Source organism: Arachis hypogaea, chromosome 17 (genome assembly GCF_003086295.3).
Source record: "Arachis hypogaea cultivar Tifrunner chromosome 17, arahy.Tifrunner.gnm2.J5K5, whole genome shotgun sequence".
NCBI classification, from domain to species: Eukaryota; Viridiplantae; Streptophyta; class Magnoliopsida; order Fabales; family Fabaceae; genus Arachis; species Arachis hypogaea.
Genome location: NC_092052.1, coordinates 3,084,653 through 3,096,395, shown reverse-complemented (window position 1 = coordinate 3,096,395; position 11,743 = coordinate 3,084,653). Strand labels below are relative to the sequence as shown.

The 11,743-nt window shown below is 29.7% G+C and overlaps 2 protein-coding genes across 4 annotated transcripts; both read left to right on the top strand.

Moving 5' to 3' along the window:
* The first annotated feature begins 350 nt into the window (after nucleotides 1–350).
* LOC112764086 (uncharacterized) lies at nucleotides 351–6,803 on the top strand. Of its 3 annotated transcripts, XR_011875485.1 has the most exons (15): nucleotides 351–746; nucleotides 919–980; nucleotides 1,183–1,383; nucleotides 1,575–1,672; nucleotides 1,918–2,093; nucleotides 2,191–2,369; nucleotides 2,713–3,057; nucleotides 3,139–3,203; nucleotides 3,365–3,413; nucleotides 3,523–3,679; nucleotides 4,376–4,460; nucleotides 4,542–4,611; nucleotides 5,194–5,334; nucleotides 5,785–6,173; nucleotides 6,578–6,803. XR_011875485.1 is itself a non-coding variant. In XM_025809612.3 (14 exons), exons 1-14 carry the CDS (start codon nucleotides 647–649, stop codon nucleotides 6,118–6,120), a joined length of 2,061 nt encoding a protein of 686 aa, XP_025665397.1. In that variant the 5' UTR covers nucleotides 351–646; the 3' UTR covers nucleotides 6,121–6,315. The 3 variants fall into 3 exon arrangements, 2 of the variants coding, with proteins under 2 accessions (XP_025665397.1, XP_025665396.1); XM_025809612.3 differs by lacking the exon at nucleotides 6,578–6,803 and having other exon boundaries at nucleotides 1,186–1,383; nucleotides 5,785–6,315; XM_025809611.3 differs by lacking the exon at nucleotides 6,578–6,803 and having other exon boundaries at nucleotides 5,785–6,315.
* Nucleotides 6,804–7,615: 812 nt separating this feature from the next.
* Nucleotides 7,616–10,833, top strand: LOC112764094 (uncharacterized). Its single transcript, XM_025809623.2, has 3 exons — nucleotides 7,616–7,823; nucleotides 8,999–9,364; nucleotides 10,427–10,833. Exons 1-3 carry the CDS (start codon nucleotides 7,733–7,735, stop codon nucleotides 10,579–10,581), a joined length of 612 nt encoding a protein of 203 aa, XP_025665408.1. The 5' UTR covers nucleotides 7,616–7,732; the 3' UTR covers nucleotides 10,582–10,833.
* The last annotated feature ends 910 nt before the right edge of the window (nucleotides 10,834–11,743 follow it).

Genomic DNA, 11,743 nt, shown 5'->3' with positions numbered 1-11,743 from the left:
AGAATTACTCCAAAATCAGTGTTTAGCATTCCACAAAATTCTCTATCATATAAAAAAAAAAATTAGCTTAGTCGGGAGAAGATTTGAGTCTTGTGGATATTGTTACATTAAAAGTTTGATTAATTTGCGTTTAATAAAATGTACTTATAATTTTTGTTTTTATTTTATGGTGGTGCAAATAATCTCCTTATTAAGTTATTTTACTTGCATCGTAATTATCATCTTTTCCAACAAGCTGCTCCACTTGGAAGCACACTACGAGCTGGTTCGAATCCTGATACTACAAGATATTTTGGATTTATTTGAGTCTAATAATTATAAATAAAAGTATATTATATTCAAAAGAGGTCAAACTAAAATTAAATCAATAAGTCAACTCCGTTGATATACATGACTACAACTTTGTCATAAAGTAATTAACTTAATTAACGTAATTAATTAATTAATTAACGTAACATCAAAGTGCATGGGAGTTATGGATAGTGATGCAGAGAAAGAAAGTGACAGAACCGGCGCGAATTTGAAGAAACGAATTTAACGCCGGCCATCTTCTTCTTCTTCTTCTTCTTCTAGCTATATATATGGCTGGTTCAGTAGCAATTGAGAAGGAGCGTGGGGCTAACGTGCGCACCTTCGGCGCGTGATAATGGAGGCACCACCAACCTTTGTGTATAGAGCGAGAATGGCGTTTCATTCCGCAGCTGCAAAAGCGGAGCGGATTCTCAGCGACTTCAAATTCGATCAAGGTTAGTTCTTCTCTCGCCACACACAATTTTAGCAAAGCTTTCTTTTGTCTTAATTTTCTTTTCCGCTATTTTTAATTTCATTTACTATTATTTTTATTTTTCAGATTTTTACCTATTTTTGTGTAAGAGAATAGAAAATTAAGAGAATTGCATTGACTCAATTTGTTTATAGGAGAAGATCAAGAGAACAGCTTCACTAAGAATCTGGAATTTGAAATTGAATCTCCTCACAAGGTGAATCGCCATTACACTGTTTATTGTTCTGCTTTCTGGAATTTGTTTATTATCATTATTATTATTATCATGTAATTTGAAGTTTTGAACTAGTACTATACAAAGATTTTTTTTTTTTTAAACTTTTGTTGTATATTTGAGTTTGATAATTATTATTCAGAGAAAATTGGAAAATGTTGAATTTTGTATTGGCATGGTGCAGCAGCTTTGCAGTGAGTTGAATAATATAAAGGGGAGGGAATCACCTCATATAGGAAGGAAGAAGGATTGGAAAGAGAGATTCAAGAATATTCGAATTGGGAGAAAAGAATTTGAAGATAAAGTTGGGGATGCAAACATGGCAATTCCATTTTATGATGAAAATTTGTACATCCTGAATATGAAGAATGATCTTGAGGCCAAGGTGACAAAGTTCATTTAAAAAATGAAATAAAATATAATCCAGAATGCATGATGTGGTTGACATGAGTTAGTAATGTTTACTTATTTATTATGAATCATATGTTTAAGGACACAACTGAGGTCTCTTTGACAATTCCAATTTAATTACAGATTGATTTCTTTTATAATATATGACTGGAATTTTTGACATAGGCTGCAGAAGCAGTTCCCTTGGTTGAAAGCTTAACTTCTGATACAAAAGATCCAATTCCTAAGTCATCTGTGCTGAAGCAACTGGCTATAGCTTTTGAGTAAGTTGTACTTACTTGCTGCAATTCTTTTACCTTTTTATTGCCCCTTTTTTCCTGAGTCTTCCCAGGAGATGCTCAAAGACCAATTGGTTGCTGCATCCTATTGCTCAAAGTTGGCACTCTCAATTGTTCACTGCAATTTTCTTTTTCAATATAACAAGATTCTCATTTCTATCATGACAAAGATTTTCAGCTTAACGATATGACTAGCCTCTTCATTAAAATTTTTGTTAACATTTTAATAGGGCTGGAAGTACAACAAAGTCATTGAAAGATTTTACAGCTTCGCCAGTAAGTTCACCAGCCTTGAGTTTCTCAGCAGTGAAGGCTTTAGTGATGCGGGAAAAGGAAGACAAACTTACCTCTGAGTTTAGTGGCGATGAGAGAGTTGTGAATTTGATTAAAGCTCTGTTTGATCCGGGTATGTTGCATTACTAAACTTACAACATTTTTCTCTTTTACTCATTGTTCAGTGATGGTCTTTCACTCTCATTATAATATTTGTAATATATCCACAGAGGGAGATTTTCTCAGTCGAAAGATTGACTCCAATCCAGGGGAAACTTCCATAACATCTTTGTGGGGAGACATTCATGGTGCTCCTCCTGAAAGCTTTGTTGTTAAGCTAGCTGAAATCATTGGAAACTTCAAGTCCATTCGAAAAATGGTTCTTTTCTGGTTCAGGGTTGTTGCTGAAGTATGTTTAACTCATTTTGATATCATTAACCCTTTGTTATCAACCCAACCCAATACATTTAACATATATAAGTTATCATCTATTATCTTAAGTAACTGTTAGTTATAAAGTGAATATCTTTTTAATAAAATGCATCATCATTGGTAGAACTATATCTTTATTCTCTCTTAGGATAAATTGAGATCTACTTGTCCTTGAAAAAAGAAAGAAATCTTTGAAGCACTTCTGGTTTCAAACTTCTAACTAGAACTGAAGTAATATTCAGTATTGCCACTGCTTTATTTTGTTTCTTAATTACCAGCTGAAAATATAATATTTTGGTTTCATCTTCTTACTAATGCAGCTCAGAAAACATTGGTCTGAGGATCAATATTTACCTGGAGTGCCTCCGGATGATATTCCAGACCTGAAGGCATGTCTTCTGTATCAACAACTTCAAGTAATTAACTGTTGCATCTCTCGGAGAAGGCTCCGTGTTATTGCCACTGACACTCTGGATTCTATGATGATGGAAGCTAGTTCAAACATAAAAGAACCAATCAATTCTGAAGTCAGAAATCCTTCAAGTCCTGTTTTATATGCTAGAGTGAACACTGGGGATCTTGTTCTGCGACTTGGTGCAGTTCGACCAGCTAGAGATCTGACATTGTTGGAAACAGGCGAGCCTGTTTACTGTCCTGCTACCCAGGTTTGATAGATTTTTCATTTGTGCCATATAATATGATTAATACTCAAACTTACTCAAGAACTTTGTGTCTCTTTAATGTAGGAAGGGCCTTTGCTTACAGAAGATCTAATCAGAGAAACAGAGGAGTTTGTACTGCGGACAGGGAGGTATGTTCCCTAAATCAGATAGATTTGTATGATATTCAGCTTCAGTAAATTATGAATCCATTTTCTCATTTCATTTATGTGTGAATTATGTGCATGTGTGTGTCATGGAAATGAGAGATAGTTCACATTTCTTGATAATTTTCCTTACCATTTATGTTCAGTGTTGGTGTTGGGTGTTCTCAACTCCTCTCCGACATGCAGGCTTTCAAGGTCAAGCTCTCCCTTGAAGGGAACTTTAAATTATTCTGCATGCTTCTGACTACTCTGAATGTTTTTAATGTACTTATCAACATTTCTTTTGTTGGTTACCATATTTTAGGCTGCAAATCCTGGATGTATTTTGGAGGATTTTGTAAGGTGGTACTCTCCTCCGGACTGGACACAAAATAAGGCAACTGCTGAGGATAGTGATGTTTTTGACGCTGGTGAATCACTTGATGGCAGAGGTTGCCTAAGTCGGCGAATGCAAAAAGAAGGTGTACTAATGATCCTTTACATTGTATATTGCTACTTAAAATCAGCTGAAATGTGGTTGCTTGGTCTTTGTCTATACCGACATAACATCATCACTTGATAAATTTGTTTAATACTATGCTTGACACAAAAATATCTTGTTCACTGTATCCTGACACCAATTATGGGAAACCTTTTCCCGGATTCTTATAAATTTTATCATCATTTATATATTCATTATGGATCTAATTTCCGTGGAGGACATACTTTGATGCCTTGTGACTTTGTGAGGAAGATATGCAGAATCCATACTGTATGGCATAGATGGATGGTTGAACTATAATAGTAAGCTGTTCTGTTTCGGGTTTAAAATGTCTGATGGCAGAACCGCAGAACTTGTTTTCAAAAACAAAATATTAATTAATAAATTCGTTGCTGGCCCAATGATGTTAGCATCGAGTTGAGAATGTTGACATCTTAGTCTCAACCTTTATGACATTGTTATAAGATAAATGATCCCTGAATTAAATGCCTTTTTCTAAACTGAATGCCTAAATTAAAAATGTCTGGAAAAACAAAATTCAGAAAAGTGAGTCTCGCCAGTGTGGTGGTCTTAGTTTTGTTATAACATGTGAAAATTGGAGAAAAGTTGGGCACTTGTGTTCTCTTGATATCTGATCAGAAAACTTCTCTGAATTCCATTACTTTGTTGATGGCAGGTAATTTGTGGCGTGAATTATGGGAAACATCCAAACCAGTCCCAGCTGTCAAGCAGGCACCCCTCTTTGATGAAGAATTGGCGGTGTAAGTCCAAATAATAGTTTTTGGGTTTATATTTTCCACTTAAATCCAATCACTTGAATGTCCTTTTACATTTTGCTGCAGGGAGGGCATCCTCAATGCATTTGAAAAGATCCATACTTCTGAGTTTTTTAGACAGCTATTTGTTTCTCTGGTAAGTTCTATTCTATATTTTAATTATTATTATCGCAACTGTTATGTTTCTCTAGTATAAATTTGAGGCATCTGTCATCACATCCCTGATGAATTTGCCATGCTCAAGTCTCAGCAATTCAGCATATATCCTTGTTAGTTGTTATTTTTGATGTAGTAGACTGGAATTCACGAAGTGTTAATTTAGAGCTGAATATTTTGACTATAATGTAGATCATAGGAAAGAAATTATTGAGTATATCCATAGAGCCTATCTTGAACTCTAATATAGGTTTTCGGGTTATCTATGGTGGTTGTTAACAAAACTTCAGGTAGCACAGGTGTGCTATTACGTTTGATTATTTCATATCCTTTAAAAGAAAATAGTGTGTATTGGCCAAACTATTGCTCAAATTATGAATCACAATATGCACTCTTCTTGATTGAGGTTCTGCTTGTTCTCTCTTCTTTCTATAAGTTGTCTAGATTTCTCTAATAGCTTACTTATTCTTTATTCATCAACAGTTATGCCACTTGTTGCCTTTCTAATATTTCTCAACTCTTTTTAAAAGACATATGTCTAATCTTTGATCTGCTTATACAGCTTGGTTTAGGCATTGAGAATGCAGAACCTATGCTATCCAATAATGGAGACTTCTCAAAGTTATTCTATGAGTGCAAGGAGTACATAGTTTCCACATGTCAAAGCAGCAAATTGAGTGAGCACATTGATGACCTTGTCCAGGTGGGTACTTTTAGAATAAGTGACTAATTATCATTAAACTAGCACCTCAAAACCTCCTGAGGAATCTCAAGTAGTGATTTATTGAAGAACAAAAATGAAATGGTCAATATGACAATATGTAACCCAGCAGAAAACACCCTTGCTTTGTAATGTATCCAACTATGGGTCTGATCAGCCTGTTTGATTTCTTTTTTCATTTTCTTTATTTTCTATTTTCAAGATTTTGCGAAGAGAAAAAGTGAAAACAATAAAGTTGTGCCTTTTTTGTTTTCATTTCTTTGTTTCGCATTTTCCTACAGCAGGAAATCAAAACTGAATTGAAGCAGAGATTATAGTCTAATTCATTCACTATATAAGGTTATGAATCTGAGTGCATGATGGTAGTTTTTATCTGCAACTATATGATAGCTATATTTGTCTCAAGAATGTATCAATCATATCCCCGTGTAGGTGTATCAAACAGTGGAGACAATGTTACTGAATCCTGAGGAAGCATTGAAAATGATGAAGCAGCCAGAAGAATCAGCTGTAGATGAACCAAAGAGCCGTCTTGCGAGGATTAGGCTTATCTTTAATGGCAAAGATAAACTGTTGAGGAGTCCTGTAACCAAAGATCAGATGAATTCTGAGGAAAAGCCAAAACAATCTTTCTCAAGTTTCTTTGAAGGCAAGTCATTGCTGTTTTCAAAGAAGTTACATAGTCCTCCATCTGGATGCCAATCGCCTGCTATCAAATCTTCGTCTCTCGACACAAATAACAGCTTCGCTGCGCCGGCACTTACTTAGGATAAGCACGCTATAACACCATTTTTGGTTCTCACATTCTATAGCAGATAAATGTAAATTTTCTTTGTTCTTCTCCAAATACTTTACTGTTGAACTTTGTAGCAACTTAATATGAATGCCTTCTACATGTTTCATCAATATGAAGCTTTTGGCATCTTAGTTTTTTATCACAATAATGATTTTTTTTTTTCATCATGCATGGTATTATTGTTATATTGCATTTATATCGTCAACTTTCTGGTCTTCACTGTGCTTATTTAAATATTTAGGATAACCAACATCATTTTTTGGGTATTCATATTCGATAGCAAATAATGCTAAGTGTTACTTTAACCCTTCGCCAGTTCTCCTTCCTCAACATCTTTTACTATATATTTAATTATCAATTTCAAATGTTTAAGTTACAAATTCAAAGAACTAGATCATGATAATTCATTAATAGACTATGGTCTTGCAGGATTCAACTTGCTTGCTTTCCGGTTTAGGTGTTACCATCATAGTATCATACCATGCTCGGAAAGATTAGAGATGAAATTTTGCTTTTATCAACTCATTAGTCAACGACAAACTCTTAAATAAAATTCAGTACCGCAGCGGATTAGTCATTGGTCTGTCGGGTCGAAACATACCGTGAGAAATAAAAAAAAATTAATAAGTGAATAAATGCTACTCTTTAATTATTATTATTATTATTATTATTATTATTATTATTATTATTATTATTATTATTATTATTCGTAGATAGTGAGACTAAATAATTTCTAAGGAGATATTTGAAGAAAGATAGCAAATTTGTAAAAAGTAATATATACTTGACTCTTGGTTAAAAAGTATTCCAATTTCAATGTATATAAAGTAAACAAAATATTATGTGTATATTAAAAATAAATCATTATATATTTTGTGTATAAATATATGTATAATTTTATAAAATTTTAATATATATATTATATTTTAATATATGACTCATTTTTAGTATACGTATAATGATATAAATATATAATATAAATTGATAAAATAATATATTTCGAGTCTTCGAGAATATATACTTGACTCTTGGCTTCATAGACCGGCAAAGTGACCATATGCATGTTTGAATTGGGATCCTTGATTACCATTATAATAATTATAATTACTATATAAGGCAAAGATTCCCTTTAATTAAATCAAAATAATTAACTATAAAATAGACAAATAAAACAATTGATTTAACTAAACGTTTTGTCCAAAGAACATCAACTTTTGAAATAACATAATAATTATGAATTATCTTACCAAATATGTAGTTCGTTATAATGAGAATTATAAATAAATAAATAATTGTAACTAAATAATAACCCCACAAAATTATCTTAATTTCTATGTCAAATAGTAGTATAATACAATATTATGCATGACTCTTGGCTTTCTATACTAGCCATGTGGCTAACCATTTAAATTTGATCGATTATTGTACATTGTTATTGAATATGGTTTTATGCTTTCTCAACCTATATATAAACCTGAAAATATATCATATCATTCATTCTCTCTATTCTAAGTAGTACCATTCTCTCTTTTTTCTTTTTCTTTTTTTTTTTTCAATTGCTTTACCAATATCAGAATTACTCCTATGATGACTAGCTTGAAGACATATATTTCCTTTGTTTTTCTTTTCGCTTTTGTTCTATCTTCTCATGTCTTGACCCATGAATTATTTCACGGTAAAATTTCTCATTAATTCTTTTATCCAAACAAATACAAAGAGTATGATTTTTTTTTGCCAATGAGTTATAGTTCAAATGACATAGTCTCCTCATACTCAATTAAGAGGTTGCAGGTTCGAGTCTCCTATCTTTGATAAAAAAAAAAAAGAATATGATTTTTTTATGTATATCGGTGATTTCACCTTTAATGTCAAAATAATATAGGGTTTATGGCTTAGCTTATATTATAAGTTGTTATTCTGTGTAGCAGTGGATTTTACTATTTTATCGTCAACTAAAATAACTTTCAAGATTTACACAACCATGAAACAATTTGAATTTGCATTATTGTAAGTATAATCAAATATATTACATATAACCAAAGTTGGTTAATCTAGTTGTTAGCTTATTAGTCAAGTATCGGATTCGAATTTTATTTTATGTATGTAGTAATTCATTATTTAAATTTGTAACAAATTAGTCATTGGTTTGTTGGATTAAAAAATATTATAAAAAAACAAAATATATATATTACATATACTGATATACATAAAAAAATCAACAACCATATATGAATACATATATAGTATTTATAATTTTTTATTATACTTTTGTAAAAGAATTTTATTATTTTATTATGTCAAATTTAATTATTATACTCTGATAAGATTTATTATTTTATTATTAATTATTTTGTTAGATATATAAATGATATATATAAATATATTATGACTAATTTAGTTACTGATTTTTTTTTAAATAAGATAAAGTATACTTTTTGTCTCTTAAGTTTGGCAAAAGTTTTAAAAATATCACTAAGTTTTATTTTATTTCAATTTTGTCCCAAAAGTTTTTGATTTGCATCAAATATACCCTCGACGGATAAATTTTCAAAAAAGTTAAGACCAATTTAGCAATAATGCATGAAAATTATACTTGATTTGTTTGTGTTAAGAGTTGTTCTTATGAAATTGTTGTTGAATTTGTCTTAAATTTTTTGAAAAATTAACCGTCAAAAATATATTTGATGTAAATAAAAAATTTTTAAGACAAAATTAAAACAAAATAAAATTTAAAGATATTTTTAAAATTTTTATCAAATTTTAGAAATAAAAAATACACTTTACCCTTTTTAAATATGTATAATAATGTATGTATCTTTAAGAAACTTTTTTTTGTTGTTGGCTATATAGAGGAGATGAATGATGAGGAAAGTGATCCGTTAAAAGATTTGACAAGTGATTCATCTGTGGGTTACAAACCAAATGGGCAATGGGGAATTACTATTGGGCCTGAGCCCAATGATGAGTTTGATGATGAGGATTTCAGTTCCGGTGAATATAACAGTGGTCGTCGTTATAGGAATTATGGTGGCGGTGGTGGTTCCGGGAGGTATAATAATTATCCGAGAGGCGGCCGCCGCGGGGGCAGTGATTATGATGACGGTTCAGATGATGACGATGATTATAATCGTCACCAAAGTGATTATAATCGTCGGCGTTACAGAAGATATTCCGTTGAATCAGTTCATCCTCAATCTTTAACTTTGCAAAATTCAGGTAAGATAATTATTTTTTGGTAAATGCTACCCTATCCTTTTTAAAATAACACGTAAATTATTCTATATGATGTGTCATATTCTAATAATAGGTGTTTATTTATTTAAAATTTTTAGTAGAATTTGTTAGATGATTAATTTATCTAATAAAATAAAAAATAAGAAATTGATTTTAGGTCATTAAAATTTATTGAAAATTTAACAAAATATTTCAAAAAGGAAAAGTATAGGTAAACAATGAAAATATTAAATAATGTAAACAATAGAGGGTTATTTTAATATTAAAATTTATAGGGTTAATTTAGAGGTGTAGTGTGTTTTTATTTAATTGATGGTTGTTCATATTGTTCAACAAAGTCATTGTCCCTCTGGCATTCCCCTTTGAAAAATAATATTATATATTACTCTTTTATTTTTCACACAAAATTTTTGATTTCTAACAAAAATTAAATAAAAATTCAGATTTTCATAAAAAATAATTGCAAACTAGCTATATTAATTTTTAAAAAACACTTTAATTTTTTTCTTTTTTTTTATATAATTCTAAACCAAATTGTATAGAATAAATTTCCAAATTTAAAAATCTACTTGACATGATAAACTTTTCAAATTGAAAATTTTCACTGTGACACTGATTCGTGTTTCTATTTTTAATTTATCACATCAATATTTTAGTTTAGAATTTAGTTAATATAAAAAAATTTAAATTCATATTTTAATAAATATATAACAAATGTATTGAAATAAACATCAAATTAGAATATGACACATCATAGAAGGTAACTTATATGTTATTTTAAAGATGGTAGGATATCATTCACCTTATTTTTTTAATACGATAATAATTTGGGTACAGTCGTCTTTAAAAATTATTAAATAATAATTTAGTTAAATATATTAAATTATTTAATAATTTTTAACTATTAATTTTATATAAATGACGAATATAATTAAATAATCGTATAAAAATGTTATTTGATTTATTAAACTCGTTTATGTGGCAACATTTTCGTTACATGTTTATATTTGAGATTTTTAACTTTGATCGTGAAAAAAATTGTAGAAATGATGATGAAGAAGTACTACGACTTGGATGGAAATAAAATTAAGCATCGCAAAACGATTAGACCTTCAAAATTTGATTATGGGAGTAGCACCACAGATGAGGACGGTGTTAAAAAAGGTTATGAAGAAGTTGGTAAGAAGCCAGTGAATTAATTCAAATAATGAACTATGAACTATAGTCAATATATATGTTTATGGCATATATTTAATATTATGATGGTATCTAGCTATATCCTCAATAATACACCATGGATTATGGAGCAGCAAAGCCTAGCTTGTGGAATTTGCATGTATTTCTTAATTATGTGTCTTAGCTTGTTATGTTACCAGCATTGTAAGTTCGTTCATGAAACTTATCTTTTGTATTTGAATTATGAAATAAGTATTATAATGTTATTATTAAAACTATTTTTTTATTATTAATATTAGGTTACTTAATTTCGTTGCCAAATAATTGAAGTAGCGATAGATCTTAACATGGCTAATTCATTCGGATACTTACCTATTCATTGGGCAAGTCATTAGGGTTTTTCTAAAAGTTTTTGACATATTAGTATTTCCATCGTCAAGGCATTAATTCATATTAAAATTTAATTAATGAAAATTTAATTTTAATACACTTTTAGTATAAAAAATAAAAATAATTTTATACACATATCTAATTACGTAACATCACGTCAACAAAAATAACTATTAATTTTTTAGATATAATTAAATGATTATATAAAATGTTTTACATCGTCAATATATTAAAATTAGGCTTAATTAATAGTTAACAATGATATATGACACTAATTAATCATCATACAAACATAAACTAAAAATACGAAAGAATGAACGTTCATCAATTGTCAATTTGTCACATGTTTCTTAGTTTGTGACTTCTTTATTAGTTATTATCTTCGTCTTCGTCTTCGTCTTCATCTTTATTTGTATCATCAAACCCAAAATACTTCGTGATCAAATCCGGCACCAAAAAATTTGTAATCAAATAAAATGATAGAAGGAGAACACTGAAATATAAACAAAACTTAAGTTCAATTCCTTGTAAGTTGTAATTGTTCAATGCCGAACATAAAAAAAATAATATAAAAAATAAATTCTTAAAAATTTATGTTTTAAACAGATTAATCTTTAAAAAAAATTAAAAAAGTTTTTTACGAGATAAATTAATTTAAATTAAGACACTATATCCTAATATCATAATTATAAGGGAGCTACTTATGTAAAGATCTCTAAAACGATTTTTTTAAAGATGTTTTTTAATAATTAAAAATTTAATACATATAATTGATTAAATTGTATTATTTTTGTT

Excerpts from the sequence above, each read along its gene's own strand:
- LOC112764086 (XM_025809611.3), top strand. The coding sequence starts at position 647 with ATGGAGGCACCACCAACCTTTGTGTATAGAGCGAGAATGGCGTTTCAT. Across the intron at positions 981-1,182 it reads AAATTGAATCTCCTCACAAG|CAGCTTTGCAGTGAGTTGAA; the intron begins GTGAATCGCCAT and ends GGCATGGTGCAG. Across the intron at positions 2,370-2,712 it reads GGTTCAGGGTTGTTGCTGAA|CTCAGAAAACATTGGTCTGA; the intron begins GTATGTTTAACT and ends TTACTAATGCAG.
- LOC112764094 (XM_025809623.2), top strand. The coding sequence starts at position 7,733 with ATGATGACTAGCTTGAAGACATATATTTCCTTTGTTTTTCTTTTCGCT. Across the intron at positions 7,824-8,998 it reads GACCCATGAATTATTTCACG|AGGAGATGAATGATGAGGAA; the intron begins GTAAAATTTCTC and ends TTGGCTATATAG. Across the intron at positions 9,365-10,426 it reads TTTAACTTTGCAAAATTCAG|AAATGATGATGAAGAAGTAC; the intron begins GTAAGATAATTA and ends AAAAAATTGTAG.